Raw genomic sequence first — 19,037 nt, 5'->3', positions numbered from 1 at the left:
GATTTAGAAGTTCATAGAGCTTATATTTAGTTTCTTTTGACTTGTTATACATTTGTATTTAGGTTTCTTCTAGTCGAGAAGCCTTCTCAAGTTCATCCTCTGGGACGGACTAGATGATGCTCCGGCGTAGATTCTTATCAGCTCCTCAAGGCGGCGAGATTAGAGTTTCTCGTCATGCGTACACAACGGTGATATTTGATGTCAAATTCTTCAGACCGATTTAAGGATTCAATAACGATGACTGCGGCTCTGGGATGCTGGTCCTTAGAGAAACGTGCACGAAGACTTTCCAACTCTCATCAACATGGTCAGGTCGGCTCCAGTATGGGACCGGCGATAGCGGCTCGTTCCGGCGGCGACAATGCTCGTTTGGTGGTCATGAACCTTGATATACTTTTTATTATGTTTGGCGTGTTTTGTACTTTTGCTAAACCTTTATAATATAGATCTGATATTTAAAAAAAATAAAAAACTCGTAACATATTTTTCTATTTAGAAAAAGCAGAATTTTATTGTCGGTCTGTTTTTAATGTTTTTTTGACTTGAAAGTCTTTTTTTGAGTGAATTGAGTTTTTTTTAACATTAGTACATACACAAGCGCTCATATACACGCACATACACTCATTTCTATAAATGCACACACGCACACCGTATCCCTATGAGTACCTTTGAAAGATTGAGCCGGCATATCATCTTAGATTTACGAAGTCACCGTAGGCGCCTTGTCATCGACAAAAACGTCTCCTCCCATTAAATACGCATCGCTGAAAATTTTAAAATAAATCCAAAAATAAATGCGAGCACCAGGATTTAAATCCTGATGAGCTGATGATACCACGGTAATCATCCAACCACAGGTCTGTTCTTTTGTTGAAGGTCTGTTCTTTTGTTGTCCGTTAACCGGAAAACCGACCTAGTCCCGCACCGCCTCAGCCCAGCCCATCTACTTGGCCTGCTAACCCTTCAATCTCACCTCACCCCTCCTCCCCTCCCCGCCGCCGCAGGCCACCACCAGTGCGCCACGCCGCCACAACACCGCATCGCCGCTCGCCGGCGCCCGAGCCCGGTCCTCTGCCGCACACCTCGCGGCCTTGCCGGCGCGCATCGACCTCCTATCCCAGCCAGCCGGCCACTCACCATCCCCGGCGCGGCAGCGACCAGGCACCGTCTCCGCCCCCTCGCCTTCGCCCTCACCGCCGGGTCCGCCCTCGCCTTCGCTGCCAGCCGCCGCACCCCGCACCTCGCCTTCGCCCCGCAGCGCCGCACACCCCTTTGTCGGCGTCGCCCCGTCCGGCCGCCCCTCCTCCTCCTACCAAACCCTAGACCTGCCCCCCCTCAAACCCTAGGAGGGACCAGGAGGCCTCGCCGGAGCCGCCGGCGGGGGCGGCGCGGAAGCGGAACCCGGGAGGCCCTCTGCGGAGGAGAAGAGATCTAGGAGGCCGAGCGAGGCGACGAGGGGGAGGCAAGATGAGGATCATGATCAAGGGCGGGGTGTGGAAGAACACCGAGGACGAGATCCTCAAGGCGGCCGTGATGAAGTACGGCAAGAACCAGTGGGCGCGCATCTCCTCGCTGCTCGTCCGCAAGTCCGCCAAGCAGTGCAAGGCCCGCTGGTACGAGTGGCTCGACCCCTCCATCAAGAAGGTAATGCCCCACCCTAACCCTCGTAAATTTTGCGATAGCTTAGTGTTTGGTTAGCAATTGGATGCTGTTATGCATGGGTTATGATAGATGACCTGTAATTGTGATAGTGCAGTGAGTAGAAATTAGAGGATCCGTGATTATCATGTGGCGTTTTTGAGATGCTACACTGTGTACTGTTTTGAGGGAATGCTATTTGGTTTGTACTCCCTCCATCCCATATCATGGGACGGATGGAGTACTATCTAGTGTACATATTTCCTGTAAATTGCTGCACATGTTTTTGAAATGCCTCATATTTAACAACCTACAGATTGGTTTTTAGGTTATATTATCTCTCTTCCTGTCATACCATGCTAAAATCCTATGCACTGACTGTGACATGTACGTTATTGTCTTTGTGCAGTGTATTCTTTTTTGTTAGAAAAAGTAATATAATGAACTTATGGTTTTGCCTTGGCTTTAATAAAAGTTGGGGCGGGGGGAAACCCCTTTCATTAAAAAAAAGTAATATAATGAACACATAATGTCATCTTCGTGTTGGCGTCATTTACTTATTTTCTGGTTATGAATATTTTATGCCTTGCATGATGTTATGCTGTTCACGCCTTTTGTATGATGTCATTGAAATATGAACCTAGCTTGTTAAAGCTATAAAACAGATTTCCCACAAAGAAAAAGATCTATAGAACAGATTTTAATAAACCTTTGTTGAGAACTCTGAATTGGATGTTTAATGCTTCATTAATAAAAACCAAGTAAACCTAACTGAACTGTATTCTAGTTTGTGTGATTTACATGCTAATTGAATTGACTTGTCCAAAATCACCGTCAATCTTTACCTGTCATATGATGCTGCATACTTCTTTTAGTTGGTTATCTGCTCTATTATGACATAGATATGCCCCATTTTCTGTTTTCAGTTATCTTTGGAATAATATATTTGTTGTTTATATCACTTAACTAACCCTATGTGTATTGATTCTAGACTGAGTGGACAAGGGAAGAGGATGAGAAGCTGCTCCATCTTGCTAAGCTCATGCCTACTCAATGGAGGACTATTGCACCTATCGTGGGTCGAACACCATCCCAGTGCCTCGAGCGTTATGAAAAATTGCTCGATGCTGCCTGTGCAAAGGATGAGAATTATGAGCCTAATGATGACCCAAGAAAGTTGCGACCTGGGGAGATTGATCCAAACCCCGAGTCAAAACCTGCACGTCCGGATCCTGTTGACATGGATGAAGATGAAAAGGAAATGCTTTCTGAGGCAAGGGCTCGCTTGGCTAACACCAGGGGTAAAAAGGCAAAACGGAAGGCAAGAGAGAAACAGCTTGAAGAGGCGAGGCGGCTTGCATCACTGCAAAAAAGGAGAGAACTGAAGGCAGCTGGTATTGACAACCGGCACAAGAAAAGGAAGAGAAAGGGAATTGACTATAATGCTGAGATCCCTTTTGAAAAGAGACCCCCTCCAGGCTTTTATGATACAGTGGGTGAGGACAGGCCACTTGAGCTTGTGCAGTTTCCAACTACCATCGAGGAGCTTGAAGGGAGGAGACGAGTGGATGTAGAGGCTCAGTTAAGAAAGCAAGACATTGCCAAGAACAAGATTCTGCAGAGGCAGGATGCCCCTGCCGCAATAATGCAAGCAAATAAACTCAATGACCCAGAAGCTGTCACAAGAAGGTCCAAACTAATGCTTCCACCACCCCAAATTTCTGATATTGAATTGGAGGAGATTGCTAAGATGGGCAATGCTGGCGATCCTGCTCTAGCCGAGGAGCTTGGTGAAGGAAGTACTGCTACTAGGACACTGCTTGCAAATTATTCCCAGACTCCAAGGCTTGGTATGACACCATTGCGAACCCCGCAACGAACGCCAGGTGGGAAAGGTGATGCTATTATGATGGAGGCAGAGAATCTTGCACGTCTAAGGGAATCACAAACACCTCTTTTAGGAGGCGATAACCCAGAGCTTCATCCATCAGATTTCTCTGGCGTTACACCACGTAAGAAAGAGATGCAGACTCCAAATCCCATGGCAACACCTCTGGCTAGCCCTGGCCCTGGTGTTACCCCAAGGATTGGTATGACACCGTCCAGAGATGGAAATTCCTTTGGGTTAACTCCAAAAGGGACCCCCTTCAGGGATGAGCTTCACATAAATGAAGAGGTGGAAATGCAAGACAGCGCACAGCTTGAGCTTCGTCGGCAAGCAGAGTTAAGAAAAGGTCTGCGATCTGGTTTTGCTTCTATTCCACAGCCTAAGAATGAGTACCAGATAGTTATGCCACCTATCACAGAGGAGAACGAACAATCTGAAGAGAAAATTGAGGAAGATATGTCAGACAGGTTAGCACGAGAAAGGGCCGAGGAACAAGCAAGGCAGGAGGCATTGCTCAGAAAGAGGTCCAAAGTGTTGCAGAGGAGTTTGCCTAGGCCACCTGCGGCTTCAGTGGAGATTCTCCGGCAGTCTCTGATTAAAGGTGGTGAAAGCAGAAGTACCTTTGTGCCTCCTACATCACTTGAACAAGCTGTTGAGCTAATAAATGAGGAGCTCCTTAGGCTCCTTGAGCATGATAATGCTAAATATCCGCTTGATGAACAGATTCAGAGAGATAAAAAGAAAGGAAGCAAGCGTCAGGCAAACACAGCAGCTTTCGTCCCTGAAATCGAAGGTTTCGATGAGCATGAACTAAAAGAGGTATGCTTCTTTTCCGCCCTTATTTTATTATTGGTATTTGATGTTGAACTGTATATCCATTTGCTGATAACGTATATTCTGAATTTCGTATAGCATCAGGTGCATTAATATTTACTTGCTGTGGGTTCATAATCGTATATACTCGTGAGCATAACACAGTTATATGGTATATAGCACCCATATGAGTGCAGCAGGTCTAAACTATTCCTGTACCAACCATATGAGTCACTTCTGATTGCCCATGTTTGCTATAGCTAATCCACTGGCATTGAATACTATCCTGGGGATGGCAAGGGAGGGGAACATATATTTTTATAGTGCCCCTCTGAGAGTGTAAAGGATGTTATCATCTACAAGTAATGTGTTAGTTAGAATTGTTATGTTATGCTCAGGGGCACACGGGCACATGGCCACACACGCACTGTAGAGATCTGTGCAGTATTTCTTCACAATAGTATTGACAAAGTTTGAGATGTGTATTCTTTCTAGTCAGATATGCATTTATTGGATTACTGATGAAACACTTTCTCAATGTAGTAATCACTTATAGCCATCTGTTCCTTTTCGTTTAACCGTATACAGAGTTCATTTCTTGCCAAATCTTTATTTACACGTTTATGTTTGTTATTACTGTTCTTTGTGTCAATCCTATTTGCATCGTTTAGTTTAATGTACTGGAGAAGTTTTTTAAATCGCTTAATTTCTCTGTCGACAGGCAAGTTCTATGGTTGAGGAGGAGATTCAGTATCTTCGTGTGGCCATGGGCCATGAAAATGAATCTTTTGAGGATTTTGTAAAGTCACATGATGCATGCCAAGAGGACCTTATGTTTTTCCCTACTAACAACAGCTATGGTCTTGCTAGTGTTGCTGGAAATACTGATAAAATTTCTGCCTTGCAACATGAGTTTGAAATGGTGAAGAAGAGAATGGATGACGAAGCAAAGAAGGCTTCTCGGCTTGAGCAGAAGATCAAGCTGCTGACACAAGGTTACCAGGTTAGTTGGGGATGATGTGTCATCTTCTTTCTGGCATGTCTATATCAATTTTAACTTCTATTCAGGCAATCATTTTATACAGTCTGGCTATGCTAAATGCTTCTCTTTAGTTGGTTTAAGGACGCCTCTTTAACATTTGCCTCATTGATGTTCGCTTTCATTTAAAAATTCATTGTGGAAGCCAACCCAGAATTTGAAAGATTATCCTGTTGCCCGAAACCGAACTTGCATAATTTGCAAAGAGATACACCACTGTAGTGGTAGCTTCTGATTTTGCTTTTCATTTGATATATACTGAAAAAGAGTACTGTATGGTGACGATTTTATATTGTTTCTTGCTTTTCCATGTTGATTTGCAATGCTGATGGTTTGCTTCACTTCCTATTTGATTTGTTAGGCGCGGGCTGCAAAATTGGGGTCACAGATCCAGGACACCTTCAAGCAGATGAATACTGCGGCAACAGAACTTGAATGCTTCCAAGAGTTGCAGAAACAAGAACAGATGGCTGGTGCCTATCGTGTGAGAAATTTGGCTGAAGAAGTGAATAAACAGAAGGCACTGGAACAGACTCTCCAAAGCCGCTATGGTGATCTGTTGTCTGGTTACCAGAGCATCCAAGGACAACTTGAGGAGCACAAGAGGCTACTTAACCTACAGAAGGAGGCAATAGAGGCAGAAAACCGTGCCAAGGAGGAGGAAGCTGCAGCTCAAAATCGCGCCAAGGAAGAGGAAGCTGCAGCTCAAAGTCGTGCCAAGGAGGAAGCTGCAGCTCAAAATCGCGCCAAGGAGGAGGAAGCTGCAGCTCTAAATTGCGGCAAGGTGGAGGAAGCTTCAGCTCAAGATGGTGCTGCTGAGGAAGAAAATGAGAGGAAGAATCACGGCATTGAAGAGGAATCAGGACAGACCAGGGTTGCCAATGAAGAAGCTGCAGGAAGCAAAGAAATCATCGGGGATCAGATGGATGTGGACAACGCAGATGCAGCTGGAGAACTTGTAGGTCCGATTCCTCCTCTGCCGGATGCTCAAGTGGATAATGATGGAGCTTCAGTTGAACAGAGTACTTCTAACGCTAAGAGTGGTGAGAACGTTGCCATGAATGAGGGAGCTGTTGACAAGGTTGATTCGTCCAAATTAGATGGTCAAGACAATACCAATGGTAGCATGGATGTTGATGCTGGTAGCCAGGAAGAGGGAAACAATGTTCCTGCCGCTCCTGATGCTACAATTGTAGATGTAGGGAACACACCTGTATCTTCAGATCAAGCTGTCTCGAATGAAGAGAGTGACGTGGTCCCTGAATGAAACATCTTCCACATACCTCATCTGCGGCGCATGTCACAAGCATGATGAGGAAGGTAACTAGAAACAGGATGCAGTTGCAAAGTGTGAAACTGTATGTGTTGGTAAAATTGTGGATGGAAGCAAATTGGATGTTCAAGGCTGTAGACTATTACTTTTCACTCCTTCCGAACACGCTTGTGTGCCATGTTTATTTTGTCATTTTTCGTCAGGCATTTTTCAGTTTCTGGTTGGTCTGAAAATTTATTTGGAAGGTAGAAACCTGACATTTGCATTTTTCTGTTGAAAATATGAACTTGAGGAAAAAAAGAGAATATGCAAATATTGGATATTTGTGCCAGCCGGTTATCTGAGCTTCATGAAAACTGCATGCAGCCCGAAGCCTTATTCAAGAATTTGTTCCGAGTGAACCAGCTGCCACTGTGCCACAGGACAATCCAAATCTCTGAACATTCTCAGTTGAATGGATAATTATGCAGAACCGAGGCTAAATTCCCAGTGGTGGAACTCATCTAGGCTTCGTTATAATCACCCGAACTCTTATGAGATATGGAAAGCATTACGCAAGCCCGTAGCTTGGAGTTGCAAAGTTTCTAACCTTTTTTTTTTTTGCATAAGAACCACTTCAGTTCACAAAATTTGAGTGATCACTGCTAGTAATTCCCTCTAAGTTCACAACCTTAATTTGAGTGATCACTGATAGTAATTCCCTCTACGTTCACAACCTTAAGCACTGACACCGCAACACTTCTATCCTAGTACTGTACATGTATTTAAAATACCATCAAATACCAGTAATAGTACCCCCAATACTGAAGCTCTGAATACGTTGGTTGCTGCTGCATAGCACCGTAAGAGCACTAGACCCTGTATAATGCCACGACCCGCAAAATAACCGTCAGTCCGTATGTAAAATGCTGCCCGATCAAACATTGTAAACACATCGGACCCGCAAAAAAATTTGAGGGGTGCGGTAAAATCTCACCTCCAACCAACGAAAACACAGGTTTCTCCCTCGACCCGACGGTGCCCCGTATTCCAGAAAAGCGGTTGGCGGGAGGGACATTTCAACCGGCGCCCTTTTCCCACCCCTTCCGGGAGGGAAGCATTGAACAGAGCAAAGTGGTGGCTGCGCCTAAGGAGGTTTCTCAGGTTTCATCTAGTGCGACGTCATCTCATCATCGCAATATTATTTGCCACAAGTGTGGAGGGCGTGGACACATGAAGCATGAATGTTCCAATCAACGAAGGGTTCTGCTAGTTGATGCGGAATATATTTCAGAATCTGAAGATGAGACACCTAAGTTAGAGGATGGAATTGAAAGAGGTCATGGTGATACCATATTATGTTATCCTCAAGATGATCCTGATATGGAGAGTTTGCTAGCACATAAGGTCCAGCGAGATGACAAGACCATTGTTGAACAAGGACAACGACGGAGTATTTTTCAAACTGCATGTACCATCAAGGGAGAAGTTTGCAAACTGGTAATTGATGGTGGCAGTGCTAGCAACATGATTAGGAAGGATGTGGTGGAGCCTCTTGTGTTGCCAACATGGGAGCACCCAAGGCCATACTATATGAAGTGGATAAATGATGTTGGTAAAGTGAAGGTAACTCACAGGGTGAAGGTTCCTTTTTCTGTTGATGGCTATGTTGATAAGGTGGAATGCGACGTTATGCCACTACATGTTTGTCACCTTATTTTGGGGCGTCCGTGGCAGCATGATGTTAACGCTCTTCATCATGGACGAACAAATAGGTACACTTTTATGCACAGGGGTGTGTTTCATGCTATGCTTCCCAAAGATGCAAAGGATATAAGGTGTACTGTTGAAGTGTTTAAGAAAAAATCTGCAAGGTATAGGTCGAAACCGAGGACAGTTTCCTATGAAGGGAGGGAGGATGATGCGGCCATGATTGAGGTTGATGATGTAGCAAAGTATGTGGTACCAGCTAGGTGTCGGGTGAATGACACCGGCGCAACTGACACAATGCAGATCATACCAGCAAAGAAAGTGAAGCCCACATTCAGGACCCCATGCCAATTTTTGACAGTGGGGAAAATTCAACTGAAACTGAATTGAACTGAATTTCAACATACAAGTATTGTGTGTCCTTTTTATTTCTAGGTTCAGTACTAGTAGATGCGTGCCATCTACTGTCAAGTGTTTTATCTAGTACTAGTACGTGCATGTGCTAGTTACAAAAGTCAAAGTAGTAGTAGTACAAGCTACGGTCAGCCTGAGAGTCCAATTAGTAATAAGAATCCTAGTCGTACAAGTCTAGCCGAGTCAAGTGCTCGCGCGCACTATTTATAGGGCCGAACCGGCCGTGTATCAGGGGAGTTAGTTTTACGTAAGATAAACCAGAAACTCGCTATGTTCCTGTGGCCAAGTTCTGCTTGTTTTTTTGGAGAATCCATCTAGGGTTCGTGTTTGCTTGGCGTGGAGGATTGGAGCCTGTGACTTCTAATCTGCTACGTGAGTCCAAAGGGCTCGTCCATGTGATTCCGGCGTCTCGCAGGGTTTGCATGTTGTTTAATTAGATTTGCATCTAGTAAGTCTAGTTCTGGAGTAGTCTGGATCGTTGTTACGCCGGTTTGCAGATTGATTTGCTGCCGCTTATTCGGATAGGGGAACGATTGAAGATTAAGGAGAAATACTGATTGCAACTAAATTGTGCCGTGAAAGATTAGGAAAAGTTATTCGCACTGTAGTTTTTCTGTCGAAGGACGCATCAAGTGGTATTCAGAGCAAGGTTGATCACGGTACAATTTTTTTCTTGCTATTTGATTCAACTATTTGAAAGATGGTGAACTCGCAGCATGACAAATCTGATCATGAGGAGGTCGATGAGCTTCCAGAGGGTTTGGAGATAAGTGATGATTTGCGTATCCATCTGATGGCGATCAAGGGAGCCAACAACAAGCTTGGGACAAGGGTTGAGGAATTGTCTGCAAATATTGTAGGCGTCGAGGACAGGTTGAACGAATATTTGACTGCCAGCGACCGACAACGCACTGATAGTCTACAGGTGGTGACTGAGAGTCTTAATCGGCTCACCGCAGCAGTTCAGCGCCTTCAGGCGAGAGATGTGGCACCCTGACAGTCCCGCTGACCTCGACAACGTCATGACCGTGACAACGATGATGATGGTGATTTTTCTGAGGATTCTGATGCCCGTGGAGGCTTACCTCACCGACCACGGCATGATGCTGAGGCTCACCGCCATGCTGGGCGGCGCCGTGACTATGGCGGCAATGGTGCCCACGGCGATGATGGTTTGGGTCGAATCAAGATAACCATACCTGAATTCCCTGGACGTTGTGCTGACCCGGAGAAATATTTGGAGTGGGAGATGCGCGTAAATCAGATTTTTGACAGTCACAACTACTCCGAAGAGAAAAAGGTTCGTGTTGCATCTATGGAATTTACAGAGTATGCTCTTGTATGGTGGGATAATAAGAACCGTACTCACGAGCGACCAGCGACATGGGCTGACATGAAGCGAATTATGAGGGAACGTTTTGTGCCTGCTTACTACACTCGCCAGCTTCATAGTAGACTGCGTCGTCTAGTGCAAGGTACAAAATCAGTTGATGAATACTACAAGGAGATGCAAGTTTTCATGATCCGTACAGCTGTGCGTGAGTCTGTGGAGGCGACCATGGTACGTTTCTTTGAGGGGTTAGAAGAAAAGATTTGTGACCGTGTTGATTTAATGCAATATAATGATATTCATGAGTTGCTTCATCAAGCGGAGCGTGCTGAACATTGGGTATTGGAGAAGAAAGCTTCAGAGACTCGTCCAACTTACAACAATGGGCGACGTGGTTTTTCTCCTATTGATGGTGGGTTTAGTGCTAAACCGAGTCCTTCTTATAAGTCGGGAAGCATTGAACAGAGCAAAATGGCGGCTGCGCCTAAGGAGGTTTCTCAGGATTCATCTAGTGCGACGTCATCTCATCATCGCAATATTATTTGCCACAAGTGTGGAGGGCGTGGACACATGAAGCATGAATGTTCCAATCAATGAAGGGTTCTGCTAGTTGATGCGGAATATATTTCAGAATCTGAAGATGAGACACCTAAGTTAGAGGATGGAATTGAAAGAGGTCATGGTGATACCATATTATGTTATCCTCAAGATGATCCTGATATGGAGAGTTTGCTAGCACATAAGGTCCAGCGAGTGACAAGACCATTGTTGAACAAGGACAATGACGGAGTATTTTTCAAACTGCATGTACCATCAAGGGAGAAGTTTGCAAACTGGTAATTGATGGTGGCAGTGCTAGCAACATGATTAGGAAGGATGTGGTGGAGTCTCTTGTGTTGCCAACATGGGAGCACCCAAGGCCATACTATATGAAGTGGATAAATGATGTTGGTAAAGTGAAGGTAACTCACAGGGTGAAGGTTCCTTTTTCTGTTGATGGCTATGTTGATAAGGTGGAATGCGACGTTATGCCACTACATGTTTGTCACCTTATTTTGGGGCGTCCGTGGCAGCATGATGTTAACGCTCTTCATCATGGACGAACAAATAGGTACACTTTTATGCACAGGGGTGTGTTTCATGCTATGCTTCCCAAAGATGCAAAGGATATAAGGTGTACTGTTGAAGTGTTTAAGGAAAAATCTGCAAGGTATAGGTCGAAACCGAGGACAGTTTCCTATGAAGGGAGGGAGGATGATGCGGCCATGATTGAGGTTGATGATGTAGCAAAGTATGTGGTACCAGCAAGGCGTCGGGTGAATGACACCGGCGCAATTGACACAATGCAGATCATACCAGCAAAGAAAGTGAAGCCTACATTCAGGACTCCATGCCAATTTTTGACAGTGGGGAAAATTCAACTGAAACTGAATTGAACTGAATTTCAACATACAAGTATTGTGTGTCCTTTTTATTTCTAGGTTCAGTACTAGTAGATGCGTGCCATCTACTGTCAAGTGTTTTATCTAGTACTAGTACGTGCATGTGCTAGTTACAAAAGTCAAAGTAGTAGTAGTACAAGCTACGGTCAGCCTGAGAGTCCAATTAGTAATAAGAGTCCTAGTCGTACAAGTCTAGCCGAGTCAAGTGCCCGCGCGCACTATTTATAGGGCCGAACCGGCCGTGTATCAGGGGAGTTAGTTTTACGTAAGATAAACCAGAAACTCGCTATGTTCCTGTGGCCAAGTTCTGCTTGTTTTTTTGGAGAATCCATCTAGGGTTCGTGTTTGCTTGGCGTGGAGGATTGGAGCCTGTGACTTCTAATCTGCTACGTGAGTCCAAAGGGCTCGTCCATGTGATTCCGGTGTCTCGCAGGGTTTGCATGTTGTTTAATTAGATTTGCATCTAGTAAGTCTAGTTCTGGAGTAGTCTGGATCGTTGTTACGCCGGTTTGCAGATTGATTTGCTGCCGCTTATTCGGATAGGGGAACGATTGAAGATTAAGGAGAAATACCGATTGCAACTGAATTGTGCCGTGAAAGATCAGGAAAAGTTATTCGCACTGTAGTTTTTCTGTCGAAGGACGCATCAAGTGGTATTCAGAGCAAGGTTGATCACGGTACAATTTTTTTCTTGCTATTTGATTCAACTGTTTGAAAGATGGTGAACTCGCAGCATGACAAATCTGATCATGAGGAGGTCGATGAGCTTCCAGAGGGTTTGGAGATAAGTGATGATTTGCGTATCCATCTGATGGCGATCAAGGGAGCCAACAAGAAGCTTGGGACAAGGGTTGAGGAATTGTCTGCAAATATTGTAGGCGTCGAGGACAGGTTGAACGAACGTTTGACTGCCAGCGACCAACAACACACTGATAGTCTACAGGTGGTGACTGAGAGTCTTAATCGGCTCACCGCAGCAGCTCAGCGCCTTCAGGCGAGAGATGTGGCACCCTGACAGTCCCGCTCACCTCGACAACGTCGTGACCGCGACAACGATGATGATGGTGATTTTTCTGAGGATTCTGATGCCCGTGGAGGCTTACCTCACTGACCACGGCATGATGCTGAGGCTCACCGCCATGCTGGGCGGCGCCGTGACTATGGCGGAAATGGTGCCCACGACGATGATGGTTTGGGTCGAATCAAGATAACCATACCTGAATTCTCTGGACGTTGTGCTGACCCGGAGAAATATTTGGAGTGGGAGATGCGCGTAAATCAGATTTTTGACAGTCACAACTACTCCGAAGAGAAAAAGGTTCGTGTTGCATCTATGGAATTTACAGAGTATGCTCTTGTATGGTGGGATAATAAGAACCGTACTCACGAGTGACCAGCGACATGGGCTGACATGAAGCGAATTATGAGGGAACGTTTTGTGCCTGCTTACTACACTCGCCAACTTCATAGTAGACTGCGTCGTCTAGTGCAAGGTACAAAATCAGTTGATGAATACTACAAGGAGATGCAAGTTTTGATGATCCGTACAGCTGTGCGTGAGTCTGTGGAGGCGACCATGGTACGTTTCTTTGAGGGGTTAGAAGAAAAGATTCGTGACCATGTTGATTTAATGCAATATAATGATATTCATGAGTTGCTTCATCAAGCGGAGCGTGCTGAACATTGGGTATTGGAGAAGCAAGCTTCAGAGACTCGTCCAACTTACAACAATGGGCGACGTGGTTCTTCTCCTATTGATGGTGGGTTTAGTGCTAAACCGACTCCTTCTTATAAGTCGGGAAGCATTGAACAGAGCAAAGTGGCGGCTGCGCCTAAGGAGGTTTCTCAGGTTTCATCTAGTGCGACGTCATCTCATCATCGCAATATTATTTGCCACAAGTGTGGAGGGCGTGGACACATGAAGCATGAATGTTCCAATCAACGAAGGGTTCTGCTAGTTGATGCGGAATATATTTCAGAATCTGAAGATGAGACACCTAAGTTAGAGGATGGAATTGAAAGAGGTCATGGTGATACCATATTATGTTATCCTCAAGATGATCCTGATATGGAGAGTTTGCTAGCACATAAGGTCCAGCGAGATGACAAGACCATTGTTGAACAAGGACAATGACGGAGTATTTTTCAAACTGCATGTACCATCAAGGGAGAAGTTTGCAAACTGGTAATTGATGGTGGCAGTGCTAGCAACATGATTAGGAAGGATGTGGTGGAGTCTCTTGTGTTGCCAACATGGGAGCACCCAAGGCCATACTATATGAAGTGGATAAATGATGTTGGTAAAGTGAAGGTAACTCACAGGGTGAAGGTTCCTTTTTCTGTTGATGGCTATGTTGATAAGGTGGAATGCGACGTTATGCCACTACATGTTTGTCACCTTATTTTGGGGCGTCCGTGGCAGCATGATGTTAACGCTCTTCATCATGCACGAACAAATAGGTACACTTTTATGCATAGGGGTGTGTTTCATGCTATGCTTCCCAAAGATGCAAAGGATATAAGGTGTACTCTTGAAGTGTTTAAGAAAAAATCTGCAAGGTATAGGTCGAAACCGAGGACAGTTTCCTATGAAGGGAGGGAGGATGATGCGGCCATGATTGAGGTTGATGATGTAGCAAAGTATGTGGTACCAGCTAGGCGTCGGGTGAATGACACCGGCGCAACTGACACAATGCAGATCATACCAGCAGAGAAAGTGAAGCCCACATTCAGGACTCCATGCCAATTTTTGACAGTGGGGAAAATTCAACTGAAACTGAATTGAACTGAATTTCAACATACAAGTATTGTGTGTCCTTTTTATTTCTAGGTTCAGTACTAGTAGATGCGTGCCATCTACTGTCAAGTGTTTTATCTAGTACTAGTACGTGCATGTGCTAGTTACAAAAGTCAAAGTAGTAGTAGTACAAGCTACGGTCAGCCTGAGAGTCCAATTAGTAATAAGAGTCCTAGTCGTACAAGTCTAGCCGAGTCAAGAGCCCGCGCGCACTATTTATAGGGCCGAACCGGCCGTGTATCAGGGGAGTTAGTTTTACGTAAGATAAACCAGAAACTCGCTATGTTCCTGTGGCCAAGTTCTGCTTGTTTTTTTGGAGAATCCATCTAGGGTTCGTGTTTGCTTGGCGTGGAGGATTGGAGCCTGTGACTTCTAATCTGCTACGTGAGTCCAAAGGGCTCGTCCATGTGATTCCGGCGTCTCGCAGGGTTTGCATGTTGTTTAATTAGATTTGCATCTAGTAAGTCTAGTTCTGGAGTAGTCTGGATCGTTGTTACGCCGGTTTGCAGATTGATTTGCTGCCGCTTATTCGGATAGGGGAACGATTGAAGATTAAGGAGAAATACTGATTGCAACTGAATTGTGCCGTGAAAGATCAGGAAAAGTTATTCGCACTGTAGTTTTTCTGTCGAAGGACGCATCAAGTGGTATTCAGAGCAAGGTTGATCACGGTACAATTTTTTTCTTGCTATTTGATTCAACTGTTTGAAAGATGGTGAACTTGCAGCATGACAAATCTGATCATGAGGAGGTCGATGAGCTTCCAGAGGGTTTGGAGATAAGTGATGATTTGCGTATCCATCTGATGGCGATCAAGGGAGCCAACAAGAAGCTTGGGACAAGGGTTGAGGAATTGTCTGCAAATATTGTAGGCGTCGAGGACAGGTTGAACGAACATTTGACTGCCAGCGACCGACAACACACTGATAGTCTACAGGTGGTGACTGAGAGTCTTAATCGGCTCACCGCAGCAGTTCAGCACCTTCAGGCGAGAGATGTGGCACCCTGACAGTCCCGCTCACCTCAACAACGTCGTGACCGCGACAACGATGATGATGGTGATTTTTCTGAGGATTCTAATGCCCGTGGAGGCTTACCTCACCGACCACGGCATGATGCTGAGGCTCACCGCCATGCCGGGCGGCGCCGTGACTATGGCGGCAATGGTGCCCACGACGATGATGGTTTGGGTCGAATCAAGATAACCATACCTGAATTCTCTGGACGTTGTGCTGACCCGGAGAAATATTTGGAGTGGGAGATGCGCGTAAATCAGATTTTTGACAGTCACAACTACTCCGAAGAGAAAAAGGTTCGTGTTGCATCTATGGAATTTACAGAGTATGCTCTTGTATGGTGGGATAATAAGAACCGTACTCACGAGTGACCAGCGACATGGGCTGACATGAAGCGAATTATGAGGGAACGTTTTGTGCCTGCTTACTACACTCGCCAGCATCATAGTAGACTGCGTCGTCTAGTGCAAGGTACAAAATCAGTTGATGAATACTACAAGGACATGCAAGTTTTGATGATCCGTACAGCTGTGCGTGAGTCTGTGGAGGCGACCATGGTACGTTTCTTTGAGTGGTTAGAAGAAAAGATTCGTGACCGTGTTGATTTAATGCAATATAATGATATTCATGAGTTGCTTCATCAAACGGAGCGTGCTGAACATTGGGTATTGGAGAAGCAAGCTTCAGAGACTCGTCCAACTTACAACAATGGGCGACGTGGTTCTTCTGCTATTGATGGTGGGTTTAGTGCTAAACCGACTCCTTCTTATAAGTCGGGAAGCATTGAACAGAGCAAAGTGGCGGCTGCGCCTAAGGAGGTTTCTCAGGTTTCATCTAGTGCGACGTCATCTCATCATCGCAATATTATTTGCCACAAGTGTGGAGGGCGTGGACACATGAAGCATGAATGTTCCAATCAACAAAGGGTTCTGCTAGTTGATGCGGAATATATTTCAGAATCTGAAGATGAGACACCTAAGTTAGAGGATGGAATTGAAAGAGGTCATGGTGATACCATATTATGTTATCCTCAAGATGATCCTGATATGGAGAGTTTGCTAGCACATAAGGTCCAGCGAGATGACAAGACCATTGTTGAACAAGGACAACGACGGAGTATTTTTCAAACTGCATGTACCATCAAGGGAGAAGTTTGCAAACTGGTAATTGATGGTGGCAGTGCTAGCAACATGATTAGGAAGGATGTGGTGGAGTCTCTTGTGTTGCCAACATGGGAGCACCCAAGGCCATACTATATGAAGTGGATAAATGATGTTGGTAAAGTGAAGGTAACTCACAGGGTGAAGGTTCCTTTTTCTGTTGATGGCTATGTTGATAAGGTGGAATGCGACGTTATGCCACTACATGTTTGTCACCTTATTTTGGGGCGTCCGTGGCAGCATGATGTTAACGCTCTTCATCATGGACGAACAAATAGGTACACTTTTATGCACAGGGGTGTGTTTCATGCTATGCTTCCCAAAGATGCAAAGGATATAAGGTGTACTGTTGAAGTGTTTAAGAAAAAATCTGCAAGGTATAGGTCGAAACCAAGGACAGTTTCCTATGAAGGGAGGGAGGATGATGCGGCCATGATTGAGGTTGATGATGTAGCAAAGTATGTGGTACCAGCTAGGCGTCAGGTGAATGACACCGGCGCAACTGACACAATGCAGATCATACCAGCAAAGAAAGCGAAGCCCACATTCAGGACTCCAAGCCAATTTTTGACAGTGGGGAAAATTCAACTGAAACTGAATTGAACTGAATTTCAACATACAAGTATTGTGTGTCCTTTTTATTTCTAGGTTCAGTACTAGTAGATGCGTGCCATCTACTGTCAAGTGTTTTATCTAGTACTAGTACGTGCATGTGCTAGTTACAAAAGTCAAAGTAGTAGTAGTACAAGCTACGGTCAGCCTGAGAGTCCAATTAGTAATAAGAGTCCTAGTCGTACAAGTCTAGCCGAGTCAAGTGCCCGCGTGCACTATTTATAGGGCCGAACCGACCGTGTATCAGGGGAGTTAGTTTTACGTAAGATAAACCAGAAACTCGCTATGTTCCTGTGGCCAAGTTCTGCTTGTTTTTTTGGAGAATCCATCTAGGGTTCGTGTTTGCTTGGCGTGGAGGATTGGAGCCTGTGACTTCTAATCTGCTACGTGAGTCCAAAGGCTCGTCCATGTGATTCCGGCGTCTCGCAGGGTTTGCATGTTGTTTAATTAGATTTGCATCTAGTAAGTCTAGTTCTGGAGTAGTCTGGATCGTTGTTATGCCGGTTTGCAGATTGATTTGCTGCCGCTTATTCGGATAGGGGAACGATTGAAGATTAAGGAGAAATACTGATTGCAACTGAATTGTGCCGTGAAAGATCAGGAAAAGTTATTCGCACTGTAGTTTTTTTGTCGAAGGGCGCATCATCCTCACTCGCCCCTGTAGCTTGGAATCATTATGCAAGCTGTAGCCGGGACTTGCAAAGTTTCTAACTTTTTTGATTGAGAACCCCATCATTCTATGTGGTGATCTTCTACAAAGGCCTATCAATGATCATTTTAAATTTTGGTTTGAAATCTGCATCATTAAGCACTGACACAACCACAATTGGTGCACTAATATCGTAATATGTATCAAAAAACTATTAAATGCTAGTAATACGTTGGCTGCTGCCGCACAACACCATAATGCATATACCTTGTCACATAACTAACAAAGTTAGATGTAGCCAGTTTTCTTAGATAAATGGGCTTGTTCCATGAATATTTTCTGAAATTCCTAAACTAATCTAAAAAGTCCATGAATAAATGGTAAAAGCTGGTGCAACTGTTTAGTACCATACCACTGGTGGAGGATGTGTGAGACCTCTTTAAATAGTGGGTTCCCCGCTACACTAAGTTATCAACATGAGGAGAGAAATAGAGCATGACACGCATGCGCTCGCCTCGCTTGACCCGGTCACAGGGCATGTGCAGGCGACATGCGTGGGATGGGCGATAGAGCTAGTAATCTTATGTGTGTTTGAAATTTTCAGTATGCTTGAATGGATAATATGTATAACTGAGGCTAAATTACTAGTGGTGGAACACTGGAACTTGTATAGGTTTTGTTAAAATCTCCCAAACTCTTACTTATGAGTTATGAGATATGGAAAGCATTATGCAAGCCCGTAGCTCGGAGTTGCAAAGTTTCTAACCTTTTTGCATGAGAACCCCGTCATTCGATGTTGTGAACTTATATAGAGGAAATGCTATTAATGGTCATTTTAAATTTTGGTCTGACATCTGCATTATTAAGTACTAACATGGTGACAATTCTATCCTAGTATATGTATCAAAATACCATCAAATACCGGCAACATTACCTCAATATTTCAAGCTCTGAATATGTTGGACACTACTGCATAACACCATAATGCATACACACATTGTCGTAGAACCAACAAACTTAGATGCAACCGCTTCTCCCTCAGCCCAGATGACCCTCCTTTGGTGGAAATAACAACCACATAACGAAAGGGGCAGTTTGGTCCTTTCAGGGAAGTAGGAAGGAAAAATGAAAAGGAAATCAAGAGAAGAGAAAATGGCAAGCCCACAAGACGGTTGGCAATTTTCTAGAGCCAATCTTGATTTTGCGGAGTCGGATTTTGTGGATGACAAATATCCAAATTTCTTGACTCTATGTTCCTCGTGAGACCGTTCGATCCA

At 44.7% G+C, this 19,037-nt stretch overlaps 2 protein-coding genes and 2 pseudogenes across 2 annotated transcripts; all 4 read left to right on the top strand.

Annotated features, from left to right (window-relative positions):
• The first annotated feature begins 948 nt into the window (after positions 1–948).
• LOC125511010 (cell division cycle 5-like protein) lies at positions 949–6,843 on the top strand. Its single transcript, XM_048676293.2, has 4 exons — positions 949–1,644; positions 2,630–4,345; positions 5,061–5,342; positions 5,740–6,843. The coding sequence occupies exons 1-4, from the start codon at positions 1,468–1,470 to the stop codon at positions 6,643–6,645; spliced, it is 3,081 nt and encodes a 1,026-aa protein (XP_048532250.2). The 5' UTR covers positions 949–1,467; the 3' UTR covers positions 6,646–6,843.
• A 3,418-nt stretch (positions 6,844–10,261) lies between these two features.
• On the top strand, positions 10,262–11,520 carry LOC147973317 (uncharacterized; annotated as a pseudogene).
• Positions 11,521–13,051: 1,531 nt separating this feature from the next.
• LOC147973316 (uncharacterized) lies at positions 13,052–14,311 on the top strand (annotated as a pseudogene).
• Positions 14,312–15,842: 1,531 nt separating this feature from the next.
• LOC147973315 (uncharacterized) lies at positions 15,843–17,102 on the top strand. The gene has a single exon (XM_087524641.1). The coding sequence runs from the start codon at positions 15,843–15,845 to the stop codon at positions 17,100–17,102; it is 1,260 nt and encodes a 419-aa protein (XP_087380767.1).
• The last annotated feature ends 1,935 nt before the right edge of the window (positions 17,103–19,037 follow it).

This window comes from Triticum urartu, chromosome 5A (assembly GCF_056163025.1).
Source record: "Triticum urartu cultivar PI428250 chromosome 5A, HENAU_Tu73, whole genome shotgun sequence".
NCBI lineage: Eukaryota > Viridiplantae > Streptophyta > Magnoliopsida > Poales > Poaceae > Triticum > Triticum urartu.
This window is presented reverse-complemented; position numbering and strand designations above follow the sequence as displayed.